The 20,792-nt window shown below is 32.4% G+C and overlaps 1 protein-coding gene across 3 annotated transcripts in view; it reads left to right on the forward strand.

Annotated features, from left to right (window-relative positions):
- The window catches only part of LOC134278984 (uncharacterized), an 82,585-nt gene that overhangs the window by 34,698 nt on the left and 27,095 nt on the right, over positions 1–20,792 (forward strand). The window contains exons 6-7 of one of the 3 annotated variants that reach the window (XM_062761295.1): positions 6,293–6,456; positions 6,544–6,600. The exons of 1 other annotated variant lie outside the window; for it this stretch is intronic. In XM_062761295.1, coding sequence (XP_062617279.1) covers positions 6,293–6,456; positions 6,544–6,600 — 221 coding nt within the window. Of the gene's footprint in view, positions 1–6,292; positions 6,457–6,543; positions 6,601–14,113; positions 14,564–20,792 lie in introns of all 3 variants that reach the window. One more of the 3 variants, XM_062761298.1, reaches the window with a different exon arrangement.

A 20,792-nucleotide genomic window follows, 5' to 3' on the forward strand; every position in this document is an offset into this window, starting at 1 on the left:
TGTTATAAAAAATTTAATTTGTTATAACGAATTTTAAAAATCGTTATAACGAATTCAAAAATATTTTTTGATATGTCCTAAATGGGTTTCCGTACATAAAAATGCCCCCCCCCCCCCAAAAAAAAAATAAAGACACATTCATTTTCTTTTTTTTAAATTAATACTTATAGCTTTTGGATAAATTCCTCAAGGAATGGAATCCTTTTTTTAAGGCATGATTAGAGCTAAGAAGGTCCTATGAAGAAATATTTGGGGTGGGGGGTTGCAGCCACGAACCCACAAAAAATTCCTGGGGTAACAGGAATAAAAAAAAACGTAAAGGTACAATATCAGAAAATAAATTATTACAACGATTATGTAAGATAAAATACTGAAGGCAAGATACTAGTAGATTATTTTCTAAATAGACAACTAGAAAAGAATTAGTTAGCACTGTATAATTAAAACCCTTTTAGTGGACCCTCTGGACGAGGAAGGTAGCATTCCATGCTGCATGAGACAAACACAATCAACAGGAAGAGGATAATCTCGATCGGTGAAATTTGAAAAAAGCTACCTACAGTACATTTTGGCTGCCAACCTAATACCATTACTTTGTATCCTTTTAGTGAAATGTATTGAATCTTTCTATGAAATACAAGTAGAAGAGAAGCAATCAGTCTATTTATTTTGTCGATTCAACAATCATTGAACACTGTTTAGCTATAAAACTTTTGCTTAAAAAATAACTAGCTCCATCATGACATACGTAAGATTTTTCTGCTTTGTTTTCATTCTTCTGACAAGAAACATTCAATCAGAAAATATTTCCTTTGTTGCCGTTGATGGATGTCCTATGAACAAAACAGACTGGATCAACAGGGCTAAAGCCAAAAATTGTCAAGATCCGCCTGACTATGTTTGTGCTTCTATATATAAACACCCTGGCCGCTTTGGTGAAATATGCACTAAGAGGGGTTCAATTTCATCAGGTAATTTTAAGTGGAAAATGTACATACTCCAGTACTGAATAAAAAAATCGTCAAAATAATTATTATTTAAATAAGATTTTCATTGTAATGGATAACATCTCGCATTACACAACAAAATTCCTTTTATTCATCACACTCAATTCTGACCTGTCTCCATTTATACAGTGTAATAATGTGGAGGCATCAACATTCGTGGGCATCAATTTTTGAGAATTGCTGAAATTAAATTTTACTGGTTCTTGAAGACATTATTTGGCGCATTTAATCATATGTACCAAAATAGTTCATTCTACTTATTCCCACTTTTTGAAAATTAGATAGAAAAAGGGGTTCATTCTACCTATTCCCAATAAAATACCGCGGTAAAACTTTGAACCCCGAGTATTAATATTAATTCGTGGAAGATGTAAATTCATGGGTAATGGATCCCCACAAATTCCATGGATGTTGAGCCACCAGTCGTCCACGATATATAATGATTCCACAGTATGTAAGGTTTAAACTAAACCTACAGGGAAAAAAACTAATACAAGCAAATTCAAAGAATCGTGGTCCCCCGCTTTCGGTGTCTTTTTGGATGAGATGTCATTTTTTTAAATGACATTTTGTGTCTAATATGAACGCCCTATCATAAGTGGTCATCTATTTAGACATTATCACTGAACTCCAAGGTCAAGGTCAAAGGGTTACCGTTCTTGGTATCCAATGAAACGTCTTCTCAAAAGGAAAACATATGTAAAGTATGAAAGCCCTAGCCCTTACCATTCAAAAGTTATGGTCAAGGTTAAAGTTTTTCATAATTACAAAAAATCTCGAAGGTCAAGGTTGTTGTTATCAAATGAAAGGTCTTGCCACAAAGAATACATTTTTTTAATATGAAAGTCCTGGTATCTACTGTTCAAAAATTGTGACCAAGGTCGAAGTTTTTGAAAAGTACGCCAAACTCCAAGGTCAAGGTACAAGGGGCAAATTTCTTGGTATTCAATAAGATTAATTTCATAAGAAATATATATTTGAAGAATGAAAGCCATAGACCTTACCATTCAAAAGTTATGGTCAAGGTTAAAAAATTTTCATAAGTACGGAAATCTCCAATGTCAAGGGCAAAAGGTCAAAGTTGATGGCCTCTAATAAAAGGCCTTTCTACAAAAAATACAAATATGAAATATGAAAATCCAAGTAGCTACCATTCAAAAGTTATGGCCAAAGTAAAAGTTTGGATTTTTGATGTAAAAGTGGTCAAACTCCAAGGTCAAGTTCAAAAGGTCAAATTTGGTGGTACCCAAAGAAAGTTTTTGTCACAAGGAATATACATATGAAATATGAAAGTCATAGCTCAACTAAATCAAAAGTTAAAGGTTAAAGTTTTTGTGACGGACAGACAGATTGACGGACAGCTAGAAGGACAGACGAAGGAGATTTAATGTCCCCTCGCTTTCGCGAAAGCGGGAGACAAAAATCTGTCTTTATTACAGGATATTGCGGTGTTCTAGACAAGTATACATATAACTTTGATTACGTACCATGTCGGGCTATCCGTGGATGTCCGGATGAAGTTCATACATCAAGTGCAATGTATAAATGTGAGGAGTTTAGTTTTTCTTTCTATTTTTTTTCCTTGGATTTTCAATAGACAATTATATTTATGAAGGTATTAAATTAATTTAGAGATGCAGATGGATATGTTTTTATAAGTATCAATTTGACAATAAATAAATAAAAATTAAATGTTAATGCGTAGTTTTCATAAATTTGACATAAAACAAGATATAGATGTAAATAAAAAATATAATTTCCAAATGACAGATATCATTGACATTGACCATGATCTTGAAGAAAATTTTCTAACATATAATCATATTTCCTAATAAACAAATTGAACTGGTATTTCAGAACATCTAAATCAAATAATAACACCATCAATATTAGTATAACCAATATGTTGTCTTTATTTTTCAGTTCCAGTGTGTTTTACTGATTTTTATGGGTAAGGCATCATTTTTGGGAGTTGAACTATGTTCAATCTCCCATGGTCATCACGTATTTAACATGCGCAGTAATTTGTGTTGATTGTATAGAGCCGAAAGCGAGGCTACTGTGTAGTCTCGTTTTCCCCAGACTCTCGCTCTCGAGACTTTGCCCGAGCGAGAGTCTGGTCTGATTCCTATTTAATTTTTGTAACCAGAAGAGGTCGCTAAACCGGCTAACAAGATGGCGATTCCAATGAAAATACATATGAGAATTTACTTTTTAAACAAAGATATGTGCGTTTTTTGTTCCTTGTAAAGCAGACAGAGGTATTTTATTATAAAACCAGGTAAAAGTAAAGGCGCAGCCTCTGAATTTTTAAAGAATACAGATCTTAGTTTCGAAGAGAATGTGTCAGCCAATGAAAATCCATACCGATTTCTCGGTAAGCCTCGATTTGAAATTACAAAAATTAAATAGGAATCAGACCAGACTCTCGCTCGGCCCAAGTCTCGAGAGTGAGAGTCTGGGGTAAACGAGACTAGGCTACTGTGTCGCCCGATTTACTCCGATGATATTCAACAGAAAACATAGTTTACATAAACATGCGCCACAAATAGTTCATGTCATTTTCTCCTGAATTGATCTAATTTTCATAATTGGAAATGTAAGTAAATGTAATGATAAAGTAATCTTATTTTGAATATTAGATTTCGTTAAAAGTAAAACTAAATCATAAAGAACCTCAAAAGTTTTTCGTAATGGAACTTATTTTCAGTGTAGCGTCATACACTGAAAGAGATACGAACGACAACTCTACATACTGACGGCAAGCGGTGAATCTAGTCTTCTCGACGCCCGGCAGTCCCGGATTTTTAGCAATATCTTTTTTACCGGTGCAGAGAATTTATTCAATCTTTTCATGAACATTTCCTTGGTTTGGTTTAAATTAATTCATTAATGCATTAAAACTTTAGGAAATATGCGTATTTATTAGTAAATCAGCAGTATCACCTTCCAAAAGCGTTACATCTAGTACACTGTTATAAATGTTACTAGTAACACCAAAAACGGACACCCATGTTTTCGTAAAATCGCGATTAAAAGCAACAAAATGATGTATATTTTTTAATGAAAGGAAAACCTCATTTACATACCAGATAATTTGTACGCACACAAACTCTCACATATATCAATGTTTTTAAGTTTGGTCATTAAATATTTGTTTTTAACTTGGTATTGCTTTTTTCTTCACAATATTAAAAAAGATTAAGTTCTGACGTACTCCATGTATAATGTTCGTGTGACTGAAATACATTTATATTCACAGAGAAGTTTTATATAACAAACCTGTTAGCTCTTAAAAGGATGCTTTGTTAAAATCCACATTATATCAATATTAATATTATTCCTGCGAAACTGAAATTTTCATAACACATGGGTAAAGGTGCACAGGAAAAATATATAACAAATTTGAAGACTGCATGTGAGCAGTGAATTCTATAAATGATCAACCGCCTCTAATATGAATATGATTTGCAATGGGAAACCGAAATTATGTGTAGGATGAAAAAGTAACAGAAGGTGCACAACGGCAATATGTAATAAAGATTCTATGAAAATTTCGTTCAGTGGTGTAAGAGGAGTTGTGGATAAGAGATGGGTATACCCAAAGCGTAACAAACAGATGGACGGAATTCCCGATTAATCAATACCCTCCCGCTTTTCAAGCAGGGGGTATAAAAAAGGACTTATGTAGGCAGGCAAGCATTATGGCCCATCCATATTTTTTTGCTATTCAATCTGAATGTCTTTTTCAAGATTGTTGCAACACAAAAAATTTGAAACATTTGTCTGTATTTGAGAGAATAATATTGTTTACTCACTTAACCTCCCGATCAAAGATTTTGTTATACACCATGTTCAACTCCCATGAGTGCGTTCAGTACTTTGATTTTTTCTACTGTTAATGAGATTTCCTGTAAAGTTTGGTTGATTGTAAAAATAGCTTAAGTTAGAGGAATTTGAAGACTTTCTCTTTAGATTTCTACATTCCCGCATATAATATTGAACCACCCAATTGTTAACACAGAGCCAAATACAGGCTTAAAGGGGCATGGACACAGTTTCAGTTAAAATTTCAAAATTTATTTTTCCTTTTTAACAAGTACTTTACTAGGGTCTTTCTAATGATCATCAAGATTTGAACGTCAGTTGTCGAGATACAAGACATATTTAGAGATCCAAACCTTTGTTATGTAAACAAGGTGCCTGTCATATTTTTGTTTACATTGATCAATATACTAATATATGTTCGTTCAAAGAAGATAATTTCAATATAAAGTTAATTTTAAATACAATTCGACAGCTTCTGTTGATTTGCTGAATTTCATTTTGTTATAAATATGATAGTTTCTATATGTAAACAAAAACAAGGCACGAGCCTTGTTTACATTATGAAGAAGTTGAAGTTCTGTTTCTCGCTTGTTAATCAACAAATGATGTTCAAATTTTTGCTAATCAATAGATGATGCCTTAGGTAGGAATTGTAAACATTAAAATTTTTTTTTAAAATTCAGTTGAAACTGTGTCCAAGCCCCTTTAACAACTTGAAAGATAGCAAATTAATTTAAATCTGTATGGGACAAAAGAAGGAATATTATTTGAGCGTTTCTCATGACACACTACCCATACTTTGGTGGTTGGGGTACCTTAAAAAATATGGAATGTGTCTTTAAATTTTCTAATGATGGAGGGAATTTTTTTGTATTTATTTAATACATACCATTAATTATTTTGCATATTTAAAGCATTTTTAGCAAGCCGTTTCTGTCAACAAAAAACTCAAGTAAACGTTCTCATTAAGTTTTTGTGCAAACTTAATTTATTCTCCTTCTCTCACATTTTCGCCTGTATGTCCTAGGTTACTCTCCCGGCTAACTCCATCCCAATCTTTTAATGATTTTAAAATGAAAACTTTGCAAAATTTAACATTTTTCCCTCAAACCAGTTACTAGTATTCAAAGTAATTAATGGGTAAGTTGCACTAGCTAAACAATGAAATGGCTCAAATTGATTTATGGTTATTAACAAGAAAGGCATGGAACTGCAATTAAATTTATTACTTCTATTTATTTGATAAATAATCAAAGGTTAATCGTGAAGATGAAAACACTTGTAATATTAACGCTTTTTTTTCGTTGAACAGTGAAACTACACAGTTTTCCACAATGAAACAAAGTACCAACACAGTAACGTTGATGAGAGAACCTTCAGAGTTAGTATTTAACAAATGTTGTATTTATTAAATCAACCTCTAGAAAACAGTCTGTACACAATAATAATTTTCCTAGGACTGTCAATGGACATTCTGGAACTGATGTGGGGATTGTGTTTGCTGTGGTGGTTCAAGTACTGATTCTACTAATAGCCATTGGTTTGGTTATTGTGTTTGTTCTGTATCGCAAAAGGAAGTTGCCGACCCAGATGGAAATTTTTTTGACAGAACGCATTGAAGGTACATAAAACTCTTTATGTGTATAAATAACTTTTTTTTTAAAGAATGATATAGATTGAAATTTATCTCTGTTATTCACACTTTTAGGAAGCAGGTTTTTACATTGGTTTGGGAATGAAACTAGAAGGAATCGCAGTTTAGAAGGTAGTTAATAGGATTTTAAAAAAGAGCTATTTTAATAATATTTCAAATAATTAGGAAATGAAAATCGAATTTTAAGAAAGTATTCAAATGTGATATATATATATATATATATATATATATATATATATATATATATATATATATATATATATATATATATATATATATATATATATATATATATATATATATATATATGGGTTGTGGGTTAGAACAAAAGGGATCTCTGGAAAAAAGAAACCGATCAAGAAAAACTCAAGTCAGAAAAGTTATGTTTTACTCGTTCTCTGTGTTTTTATTTATTTAAAATAATTTTCATATATATATATATATATATATATATATATATATATATATATATATATATATATATATATATATATATATATATATATATATATATATTCAAAAAATTATTTTTCCTTGGTATAGGGATAAAATAAAATCCAAATTCAAATGATAAACTCAAACTTTTATCTAAAGCGCTTTCGCCCCATGCGGGCTCATCAGTAGATTTGAAATTGTAAACAAGTTACATTATGACGTCATTCTCGTGACGTTATGTAGGCAACGTTAAACATAATGATTGTGACGTAATAATAATCACAGTTAAATGAGGCGCACAGATAAAGTTTTACAGTTCATCTGATCAAAGTTAAGCGCCTATTATAAATGTACAATAATGGAGACATTTTATATAAAATGTACATAATAAAATAATTTGATATAAATTCCTTTTAGCAGTTCAATTTTGGTTTAAACAGATTTATAAAATATTGTTCTTTGGCTTTCCGTAATTGTTCATTTTCCTCTTTTATTTTGTAAAAAGGAAATATATAAAAATGTCCTTTGCCACAAGAATCAAAGTGTTCACTACATTGCGTGTTTCGTATGGTCGGATCCTTAATCTGTTGTTTGTGCACGCGAACACGATCGGCTAATTTTGTTCCGGTTTGTCCTATATAATTTTCCTCACATGTAGGACACGTCATACAGTATATAAGTTTTTTAGATTTACACGTCATAGAAGATTTAACGTCAAACTTCATTCCGTTTTTAAAAATAATGGTTTGGCCGGTTTTTAAAAATTGACAGGTTCCGCATCGTGGATCCTCGCACTTAGAAACCATCGGTTTCTCGGGGTTCGATGTAAATTTGGCAGTGGTAAGAATCTTTTTCAAATTGGGAGGTTGACGCCTGCTGTGTAGTATATCCTTTGGTTTAATAAGGTCCCTTAATGTTTCTGATTGTTGAATAATAGGGAAAAATTGTTTGGCAGTTTTAAAGATGTTGTGATTTCTTGGGTTGTGGGTTAGAACAAAAGGGATCTCTGGAAAAAAGAAACCGATCAAGAAAAACTCAAGTCAGAAAAGTTACTACAATCCAAACAAGAATGGCTTGAAGACTACGAGAAAAATTTCGGGACAAGCATGATGAAAAGTCCAGAAATTCGAAAACAAAAGAAGAACAGACATCAGGGTCAACGACCTAACATGGATTCTGTTAATCAAGACGAATTCTACTTCCGTTCAGAACACAGAGGTAATTTTTCTGGACCAAATAAACCAAACTACAAGAACGTGGGGCGAAATGAACACCGTGTAAATTCTTTTACCAAAACAAATTACGGAGCACAAACAAATATCAACAAGGAAAACGTCCAGTGGAAAAAACCTTGGAACAACAAACAGCAAAACAAAATGAGCAACAACATTTCTAATAACAGAAATACGAACCAACAATATGAAGGGAATAATTCTTTTTTAGGGAAGGGCCACTTTCGCAAACACCGCATGAAAAAATTCCTCTTACAATACCTGTAGAGAAAACATCTAAAGTCGACCCCAAAATTATAAATATATCTCAAAGGGATTTTTCTACGGATGAAATAGAACTACTCAAAAGGGGCCTAAAATTTACTCCTACGCCTAAAAAAGACGACGTAGATGTAATCAAAGACACAGAGGAATTTTGTCGGAAGCTAAGACTCCGGGAATTCTTCCAGAATTCGGATTACAATGACGAATCCTTAGTTCGAAACAAAAGTAATTTTAAACCAAAATCAAACAGGGACAAACACTTGGACGATTACATTAATTGTTTGAAAAAATCTGCATACAACAATCACAGTGATATCCGTGTGCGAGATAACATCTCAAAAATTGAGAGAACAGCACTGAAAAATATTACTAGTGACGATACTATTATCATAAAAGAGGCTGACAAAGGAGGAACTATTGTTATTATGGACAAAGAACACTACAAAGACATGGTCCTAGAACAATTAGATGATATAAACGTTTACAAGGAACTACCTTCGAATGAAGACAAGAAAACAATGTCTACAATGAAAAAATATACTTCAAAATTTTCCGATAATTTAACCAAAAAGGAGATAGATTTTCTTCTCAATTTTGAAGTAAAAACTAGTAACTTTTACGGATTACCGAAAATTCATAAATCTAAACAAATCCAAAACGGAATACAGGAAATGAGTGAACCTTATATTAAATTGCCACGTCCAACAGACTTAAAACTACGTCCTATTGTAGCTGGTCCTTCTTGTCCAACACAGAGACTTAGCAATTTGCTAGATATTATACTAAAACCTTTCTGCAAATTAGTACCCAGTTTTATTCGGGACGACATGGATTTTCTCAACCATATTCCAGAAAGTGTTGAAGAAAATACGAAATTAGTGAGTTTTGATGTTACTAGTTTATATACAAATATTCCCCACAATTTAGGACTAGAAGCCATCTCCTTTTGGATTGACAAGCACCCAGATGTAATCCAGCCGAGATTTTCAAAAGAATTTATACTCGAAGGACTTCAAATAGTTTTGCAAAATAATCATTTCTTTTTTGATGACAAGTACTATCTACAAACAAAAGGGACAGCAATGGGGACAAAAGTCGCCCCTACCTACGCAACTCTCGTTCTAGGTTTTCTGGAGGAAAAACTTTTTTCAGAATGCAAAACATTTTTTGGAGAGGATTTTGGTACATACATTGAAAGAAACTGGAAACGTTATTTAGATGACTGTTTTATTTTTTGGACAAAATCTCTACAAGATCTACAACAGTTTAACAGCATTCTAAATCGGCTCCATGAAAGTATGCATTTTACAATGGAAATCAGCGAAGACAGATTGCCATTTTTAGACATTCTTATTATAAAAGAGGGAAGAAAAATCATAACGGATCTCTATTACAAGAGCACAGACTCCCATCAATATTTGATTTTCAACTCATGCCATCCCTCCCATACTAAACGAAACATCCCATTCAATATGGCCAGGCGAATTTGTACTATTGTTATTAATGAGGATCGCAGAAATACAAGACTATGTGAACTAAGAATTTTTCTTTCTAGACAAAAATATCCATCAAAATTAATTGAGGCTGCTATACAAAAGGCAAAGGAAATACCCATTAACGAATTACGTACTATTAGACATCACGAAGAGGAGAGCAACGAAAAGATCCCTTTTGTTCTAACCCACAACCCAAGAAATCACAACATCTTTAAAACTGCCAAACAATTTTTCCCTATTATTCAACAATCAGAAACATTAAGGGACCTTATTAAACCAAAGGATATACTACACAGCAGGCGTCAACCTCCCAATTTGAAAAAGATTCTTACCACTGCCAAATTTACATCGAACCCCGAGAAACCGATGGTTTCTAAGTGCGAGGATCCACGATGCGGAACCTGTCAATTTTTAAAAACCGGCCAAACCATTATTTTTAAAAACGGAATGAAGTTTGACGTTAAATCTTCTATGACGTGTAAATCTAAAAACCTTATATACTGTATGACGTGTCCTACATGTGAGGAAAATTATATAGGACAAACCGGAACAAAATTAGCCGATCGTGTTCGCGTGCACAAACAACAGATTAAGGATCCGACCATACGAAACACGCAATGTAGTGAACACTTTGATTCTTGTGGCAAAGGACATTTTTATATATTTCCTTTTTACAAAATAAAAGAGGAAAATGAACAATTACGGAAAGCCAAAGAACAATATTTTATAAATCTGTTTAAACCAAAATTGAACTGCTAAAAGGAATTTATATCAAATTATTTTATTATGTACATTTTATATAAAATGTCTCCATTATTGTACATTTATAATAGGCGCTTAACTTTGATCAGATGAACTGTAAAACTTTATCTGTGCGCCTCATTTAACTGTGATTATTATTACGTCACAATCATTATGTTTAACGTTGCCTACATAACGTCACGAGAATGACGTCATAATGTAACTTGTTTACAATTTCAAATCTACTGATGAGCCCGCATGGGGCGAAAGCGCTTTAGATAAAAGTTTGAGTTTATCATTTGAATTTGGATTTTATATATATATATATATATATATATATATATATATATATATATATATATATATATATATATATATATATATATTCATTGAAAATTAAGATTTCTTATGGAGATTTTCTTTAAATTATGTAGAAAGGAGCAGGGAAGGGGGAGAAAGGGTGTTCTTAAATATACAGGAACAAACAAGTCATTTAGAGCATGAACAAGGTAATCTTTACCATGATTCTTGTTTTTGGTAAATTATTCACATATGATACATGGAAACCCATAGTATCCCCAATGGTTGTCATTTTCACTCCAGTTGCATAAAATCTTGGAGCCATTAAAACTTGATAACATTCTAGATGGATTTTGTACCTCAGTGTACTTCCAATATTAAATTTTAGGGTCCCAGTGCCAAATTTACAAGTGAAAAATCTTTCAAAAATGTCTGCAGAAATATAAGTTCAGAAGAGATGAAACTTGTCAATGGATTCCGTCTCCACAAAATTTAAAAATTTTAAGGTGGGATAGGAACCAGACTTTCAACATTAGTGAAAACCTTGAAGATGAATTATATTTTAAATGACTGGCATATTTTATGAGAAATTCAACTTCCTTAACACACATTTCAATTAAATCATCAAGATGTGTATACCTGTACATCTAGTTAAATTTCCAAAGTTACAATAGAATTGACAAATGCCTTAAAAAAAGGCTTCAGTGTTTTAATGAGTAGAACTTCATTTGAAAAGAAACATACGGATATATATCACAGTATTCAAGATCAAATGTCCATAATATGATAAAAAATAAGAGCAGAGCAAAGGTGGACCTCCAAAACATCAGAGATAGGATCAGGAGCCATGGAGGAGTGAGCATCCCCTCTAATCTTTATGAACTAATTAATCAATTGCTTGACATTATTACACATAATTAAGTCGTTGCAGATTTTTTGGATAGATTAATACTGTTAGGTAGTCCATTGGCATGACATGCGTTTGGTAGCCACCATTACAGTTAAAGTTTAAATAAAATGCCACTATTAAGCATAAGAAATGCAGAAGTGTAAAACTGATTCTTTTGGATAAATAGCGCATTTTAGTATTTAAAATAGGAAGAATTACGCCAAAAGTGGAAGGGTAGATAGGTCTGTTCCTCAGGTAGATTTTGTATGTTCAAATTCTGACCCTCGGGCGTAGGCTGGGACCATAATGGACAAACAAAGTTTTAAATAGGAAAACTCGATGAACATGATAAAATCTTTTTCACGAACAATAAAGTCATGATTAGTTATAACTGCAGAGAAATTGGTAATGTAGATTCAAATTTGATCAATACACGATGCACCGAGGCCAAGGGTAGAGATTGATTGATTGAATATTGATTAACGTCCCTCTCCAGAATATTTCACTGACATGGAGACGTCACCATTGCCGGTGAAGGGCTGCAAATTTAGGCCTATGCTCGGCACTTACGGTCTTTGAGCAGGGAGGGATCTTTATCGTGCCACACCTGCTGTGACACGGGGCCTCGGTTTATACGGTCTCATCCGAAGGACCGCCCCATTTAATCGCCTTTTACGACAAGCAAGAGGGGTACTGAGGACCTTTTCTAACCCGGATCCCCACGGGGCCCAAGGATAGAGAGGGTAGAGAGGTAGTGAGGAAATCATTATTTATACTAAGAAATGAAGAGAAAGGATTTTAAAATCCAACCCATAATTAGTTGTATTAATTGTGAAGCATCCACACGTAGTGTATATTCAAATTTGATCAGTTCATGGTGTCCCAAGTGTACAGAGGGGCCATAAGAGGCAAAGGGAAATAATTGAAATACAAAAGTCCAATTGTCAAAAAGCTCAAAAAATTCAATTCAAGCCATTATTAGTCAAAGACATATGGAAAGATCCTTAGATAGTGTAAATTCAAGTGTAAACTAGAAACATCTCCATAGGACATGAATGCCCCCCCCAGGATATATTAGTAAAGCAACATGAAAATTTGTATGTGTATAAAATTTGATCAGTTTGGTTCAGGTAGGGCATATAGTTACTAGGGAATAAAAATGTAGGTCAGATCCAGCATCCGAAGCAAGTCTGGTAGTGTCCATCCCTAGCTGCATCATCCATGCAAGTTCGGTTCAGATAGGACTTATAGTTACAAGGGAATAAAAATGTAGGTCAAATCCAGCATCACAAGTGTTTAATGTCTTTTTAAGGATCGATGACGTTTACTCGGGTTTCAGAAGTCAGGCATGAAATTTTATTATGATATGTTAAAACAAAAATTGTTCTAAATGAATGACATAACAGAGTTTTAACTCAAAATCAATATAAAAATTTAATATCTTATTTTTCAAAGAAAATAATCAGGAACATAAGTCAATATGTGATGAAGAGGAAATTCGGACCAAATTTTAAATTTTTGTCAAAATAAATTATTTCTTGCAATATCAAAAACAATGCAAAAGTTAAATTTTATTTTAAAACATCATTTTGCAAATATTGTATGTATTAAAGCTCATGAATTATTTCAAATAATTGAATGCGATGAAATAAATAAATTTAAAAATATGAACAAAAACCATTTTAGACAACATATCTCAATAATTTGATCATTGACCTCATATAATATTAATACGTGTATTAATATTGATACTGATTTAGAGTTCTTATCATTCAGATTTTTTTAATATTCGATTAAAAATGGAGAAAAATAGAAATATGACAGAGGAAATTCGGACAGTAATAATTCATAAGTTTATGGCCCAAACTCTAATCACTTCTTTATGTGAAGCAACGTTGTTCTGTTCCTATAATATTTCATTTGTTAAAGAGTTTGTTGCTTGTAATATTTTGTGTGTCAAGGAAAAAGTGGTCATAATGTGAAAAAGGTATTTTTTCCAGAAATACTCATGGGCCACTAGCATGAAAAGTAGGTCATTGACCTACTTATATGAAATTGACATTATCACAAGAATCATAGGTGTACAATGTGCAGTAGGTGTTTTTTTTTTGTTCTTAAAAGTGGATTTTTTTGTCATCTGAGTAAAATGTATACTAGTACCTTAATTAATTCTTAACTGATTTCTGCATTTTTCTAGCTAGCTTATATTCTCAAGTGAGCAAAGTTGCCCGTGAACCTTATAATATATTCATATATTTAAATTGCAGAAAAGAAGATTTTGATGCTCCAAGGTTATTTAACTCATATATTAAAAACTAAACTGAGGGCGACCGAGTTACAAGAAAGTACAATTTTGTGTTCGAAATCTATAAAAGAACTTTTTAATAAATACCTTATCAAAGATCTGAATAATGTGAGGACTGAAGATGATTACGACAATTTAGACCTGAATTTAGTTTTTGCTCTGTTGATCAATTTCTGTAAGGATATAAAACCACCAGGTATGGGCTGGGGTTATGAACCTGATAGTGATGACAACTCTGAAGGAGCTGACATAGAAAGGATTCGTTCAATGTGGAATCAATACTGTGACAATGACCACCACTATCCACAGCTGGAGGAAGTCTATAGAAGAATGGTAGAAAGATATGGGGAAATTCATAAGAGAATATTAAGTGAAAATGAAACGTCTGAAGACGTGAGAACAAAACATCAAGGTATGGTGTGTGAGGGCGAAGGAGTGAGGGTGGGTGTTTGTGTGTTAAGGTGTTTGAGGGTATGTGTAGTGTGTAAGAGAGTGTGTGTAGTTAAATATCAGATGATCAATGTAGAATAGTGTAATTTGCTCAAAGTGGTGGTCTCGATACAGAAATTGGACTTTCTTTCAATTATGCACAGTGTATTGAAAACTTTTCAATATATATTGCATTCTGTGCAGAGATGAAACATAAAAGGATCCAAATCTTAAGATTTAAATCTTTTTAAAACTTTCAATTTAATCATCTAAAGAATTTCAAGAAATGTGCAAACCAGTCTTGCAGAGTAAGAATTTTCCAATAAAAACTACATGTAATTCTAGGATAGGATTTGTCCATGAAAAACGGTCTGATCTCCAGTTCATTATTTATTCAAAGCTTGCTTGAGGTCCCTTATTGATGTTGGAAGTGCAGTTCATGTAATATTTATGCTTAAGAATATTTGATCCTCAGCCAGGAAGGATAACTCCAAAAATTAATATTTTTTTTTAATATGCATCAAAATGAAGCTTGAAAATGATTTTTTTTTCATGCAACAATTTTCATTTTATTCATCTTTATAAGATTCAATGCTTTTGGAAGTCTTAGAAAAGGTCTTCTTAAAAGTTGACATTTGTACCCTATAAAAGGGAAAAAAATAATGCAGTGTTAGAGAAATAAGATTTCTTGAATCCAGCCTTAGATACCAATGCTAATTAGCATGATATGAGGTGAGAAATGATTTGTGGTGTCTTACAATGATAGCAAAAGCCTATTACACTATGTATTATAGAATACATGACTGAAATAGACGACAATAAATACCAAATAAGTATAAAAATCATGACAATTTCTCTGAATGCCTGGATACCTATCGCTTTTCAACCTAAAATATATTCGTTGATCAATTTTCAATTAGAAAATGCATTGCAAATATTTCAATTCGCTTTTTCTGCAAAAATATTGGAAATTTGGCAATTTTCCCTATATATTATGATTAACTTTTATCTTTAACTTTAAAGAAATACTGTGGATAAATTTACATAACTTTGTGGATTCAGATATACTTTTCTGAGTAGTTTTAATTACTTAAATGCTAATTTTATAAACCTGAGGATCAGACTTTCTTTAGCAAAATATTTTAAAGCTATAGATGGCATATCTGAGCTGAAAAAATAAAATGAGATTGAGATACACGTTATTTACGGTCAAATTAACATTTTCACCGATTTTAAACTTGAATAAACATAGGATTAAATGTGAAAGTACCAATTTTTCCCACTCTAAAGCAAATTATAAAAATACTACAAGAATTTTGTGCTCAAAGTATAATATATAATGAGTAATACTATATTGTATTACCGTCTTATTTCTAGAGGGAGCATCTCAAAAAGCCAAAAATTAAGTTATTTTTCTTTTTTTTAATAGAGTACTATGAAATGTTATGAATTGAAAAGATTTATTAAAAAAAATAACAGGAATGATAGAAAGATTCTCAAATTTCTCTGTTTTAAATATATTATTATTGTAATAATCATTTTCTCTTTTATAACATTTGTTTACCCCTCCCCCTTTTTTTAAATGTTTTACATTATCATCACATCAAAAACACACTATTACAACGTCAATCTACCCATCAGTTGAAAATCGTTTTTTAAAAACAATTATATAAAATTGAAATTATTTTTTTTTTCAATCTGTAACTTCTTAATTTTCTTTGAATAATTCATCAAGTGAAAAAATGCTTTGAAACAGTTAATACACTTGACATTACTATGATGCGCTTCATTTTACTATGAAGCGCAATATATTGCGCAATGGAAACCCCAGTCGGTCTCCTTAGACACAGTTTCAAACAAAAAAAAAAAAAACAATTCCATTTTGCATGTTTACGATTAACTAAGATACAGCCAACTGCCAAAAGTTTACACAAAATAGCGGATCTCATTCTGCGAATTCACAAAGGGGTGTATTTCCTGTAGTAAATGCTAAATACAGAAAATGGGAATCCTCTTTGTCATATGTAAGCTTAGTATCTTTGTCGTCATATTTGATGTTGGTATTTGCTATATGGTCGCCTGATATACAAGCGCTTGAATGCAACGATGAGAAAGTCTGAAAAAAATCAAAGTACTGAAAGTACTGATAGGCGGAAGCAAGATTGCAAGTTCTCATGTGCGAAACTTTAATGACACATATTTGAAGCATAATATTTGTCTGGCTTAAGGGGGGGGGGGGGGTAATTAATATTTTGAAGGATTGTAGTATTAAATCCAAAGAACAAGAATAAACAATTTGTCTCCCTTTTGAAGCGGAGAGATGAGAATAGGTGAAGTCAATAGCAATATAAACATTTTAATATTTAATTTTGTCAAGTATAACAAGAAAAAATTGAAATGCAAGTTGCAATTATACGTATAATAAATTTGTAAGATAAGGTTTTGGGAAACAATAAATGGATAATAATAAAATTTCTCACAAAAATGATTACTAATGAGTAAAAAAAACAATAAATATCACAACTGCTTTTGATTTTTTTCTGTATATTAAGTTGACATAGTACCAATGAAACAAAGTCTTGTTTAGTTGCAAATTAAATAAGGATGTAACATACATAGAAGACCTTATATAGATTTATAAGTATGCTTGTTGTTCTATAAATTGTCTTGATTCAATACATGTATGGTCCAGGTAGAACAAATCACAAGTCTCTAATGCTGATGACAGGTGAGCCCTTTGTCATGATGTCCACAATAAATGGATATTTTTGCAGGAGAGCTCCTACCATGGCAGACCCTTAAACACCAGACAATATTTTTTATTCCTGTAGTAAAATTGTCTTTTTGGGATTGTAAAATATCGGTACATGCATCCTAATATCAGTAGTGTTTTCTTTTCTGGAGATTGTCTCCACCATTCTCTTGACAAATGTCTCTTGTTAGAATTTTCTACAAAGTGTATAAGTGAAAAAAAAATAAAGAATTTCTCATAATTCTATTTAGCAAATATTTCTTTACAATTTATCCGACTTTCAGTAAATGAAACCAATGACTTCAAATAACCCTTCATGATATATTTAATATATTTTCTAGGGACGTCAACTTAACCGGGTACTTGATCCAACGTCCAAGTATTGAATACTAAAAATAGATACTCGGTTACTTGGATGTATATTAAATAATTTTTTATTTCAAAGTAAATATTTTTATCAAAACTTATCAATATTTACCTAAATATGAAAACAGTAATTAGCATGTTTTCATCTACACCTCTGTAAAACATCCGTTATCGCCTCTACATGTAGCTGTGAAGATACAGTAATTACTGACCAATTAGCAGACACAGAGTCGTTCTCAACTATTGTGGTCCTTAATTTTTGCATGGGTGATTTCAACGATTGTCTTCACTAAACATCATAATGATTGAAGTATTTGCAGTACACAGCAGTGAAATATGACATGCATAGAAATGCCGCTACCCACTTCAACAGTGAAGAAATATATGATTAGAAATACCTAAGATTCAAAACTGTTGAAAGTCAATTTGCTTATTACGTTTAGTGTATATACTGGAAACAACAAATAAATGAATTATTATAAGACTCCGAGCATACAATCAACATATATTCCTTCTCTTTCGCTAGTTAAATAAACAAATCTACACAACAGTTTGTCCTCTAAAAAGTTTACAACAACAACGATTACGACGACAGACAACTTGAGTTAAAAACCGTGTGGCATGGGCGAGAGGCAAACGACTGTTGACAATAACTGATCAAAAGTCATATTCTTTGACGTATGCAAAGTTGTTTTAGGCCAAAACAACCGAATATATATTTTGAAAAGGCAAGCGAAGAGTAGTTACCAGCATACATCAGTCCGGCGCGCCGCCGAAACCTGTCATGAGTTTAATGTTGTGGGGATCCATCACCTGGGATTGAGTTTTTACACTGTCTGTGGTTAATGGCAACATTAATGCAAACAAATATATTGCATTTCTAATAAACATAAAAAAAATGAATTTCAGTTTTAAGATATTAGGAGCTCCACACCTTTGTTATGTAAACAAGGCCTGTGTCATGTCTTTGTTTATATTGGTTAAAAATACTACCGGTGTTGTAGAGTAGGATTTCCCCCATAGCCAGCTTTCCCCCGGAAATCGTAATCTAGAGTAGGATTTCCCCCCGAGGGGAAATCTCTCACCAGAGCCAAATTTGCCCCTCTTTCTCTCTCAGAGTAGGATTTTCCCCCTCGTTATAGAGTCAATTTCAACCATTTTCAAATACATATGAACAGTGCTAATGAATTATAGATCCTTAATTACATCATTGTTGTTTGAACTAATTTAGAATGAATTTGGGCTTTTAAGCATTTCCCCCATAGCCAGCTTTCCACCGGAAATCGTAATCTAGAGTAGGATTTTCCCCTGAGGGGAAATCTCTCACCAGAGCCAAATTTGCCCCTCTTTCTCTCTCAGAGTAGGATTTTCCCCCTCGTTATAGAGTCAATTTCAATCATTTTCAAATACATATGAACAGTGCTAATGAATTATAGATCCTTAATTACATCATTATTGTTTGAACTAATTTAGAATGAATTTAGGCTTTTAAGCATTTCCCCCATAGCCAGCTTTCCCCCGGAAATCGTAATCTAGAGTAGGATTTTCCCCTGAGGGGAAATCTCTCACCAGAGCCAAATTTGCCCCTCTTTCTCTCTCAGAGTAAGATTTTCCCCCTCGTTATAGAGTCAATTTCAACCAGCCGCAATATTTTTGTAGAAAAAGATAAACGACAATGTGATTTTAAAAAGGTAAATGAGTGTTTTTCGTTTATGTTGTAAGAATTTTCTAAGCATATACAGTATTTCAAATCAAGGAATCTTAGCCAAAACATATAGCATTCAAAATAAATGTAAATATTCTAAAAATATGATGAAACAAACAAAAATGGATGTCTGGATTGTGTATATTTTTGGACCTTTTTAGGTTGTAAATGATATTAAGAAATTGTAAACTTACTATGGTGTTCAAAATTCCCCATTTCTGTAACCATCCTTATTAATCTATACAATTTTTTGTCAAATTAAATCTGCTTAGATCACATTATTGTGAAACTTTTAATGACAAATTAAAACTTGTGCGTTTAAATTTGCTCACTTAACTTATTTAAATAGGACTTAAGTAGTTATTTTCAAAATATTTAACAAAAGTTTGTATCATCTGAAAATAATTAATATGATTTAAAAAATTCAAATTTCATGTTATTTTTCGTATACGTTTGTTCGATACATCTGGTCACCATTTTGAAAAAGGTGTCAATGTTATATCCATCCCCCTCAAAATGATAAGTAGAGCAATTTTATTTCAATGGGGGGGGGGGGGTTGGCTCTAGGGGAAATCGCACTCTATAACTACTAAACAGAGTAGGATTCCCCCCTCCCCGGAAAATTGACTCTGGTGTGGGATTTCCGTAGGGGAAATCCTACTCTAGAGCCAGTTTTTCTGCAATGGGGAGAAATCTTACTCTAGAGTCAGTTTTCCGGGGGGGGGGGGGTTCTACTCTAAAGCCAGTTTTCCTGGGGAAAAGATTTTAGGGGGGAAAGCCTACCCTACAAGACCGGTCTTCAGTTGTAGATAAGGCTTTCACCTCTATTTTTTTTTCCATGTAATCTAAACCAGGAATTTCTTTGTAATTTCGACCAAGTAATTCATAATTACACCAGGTAAGATTTTTGTTTAAGTCGTTCCTCAAACGAAAGAAATCAAATTTTCAAACGACGTGTACATAATATATGTGTTGATAATATTTATTGTAAGTTCACAAATTAGCTGACGTTGCTATGAGATTTAAGACTTTTTCTAAATATTTGGAATTTTACAAATGCTTTAAATGAGCAAATGTTTTCCTTTGCTGTCATGTTCAGAATTACATTGTTGGAGTAAAGTTGAGGTGTACTTCGGCTTGTAAAAGCAGTGTTTTTGTATTGATTTTCGTTTGTTTAAAGAAATACTTGATTCAAATACTCACAAATTAGTATGTGGAACTTGTTAATAAAATGACTCATAATTTTTTTCACTCACATTTTTTTGAAATGATGGATCCACAGATGAAATACATTAAGAGGGTGAACAATTATCAAATCATCATAAGTGCCCTGATATACAGTTAGAATTTTGTGAGCAAATACAGACCGCTACGCAGAGAGAGGATGTT

Source organism: Saccostrea cucullata, unplaced genomic scaffold, assembly GCF_032062105.1.
Source record: "Saccostrea cucullata isolate Sc308-1 unplaced genomic scaffold, CSIRO_AGI_Scuc_v1 ctg755, whole genome shotgun sequence".
Taxonomy (NCBI): Eukaryota; Metazoa; Mollusca; class Bivalvia; order Ostreida; family Ostreidae; genus Saccostrea; species Saccostrea cuccullata.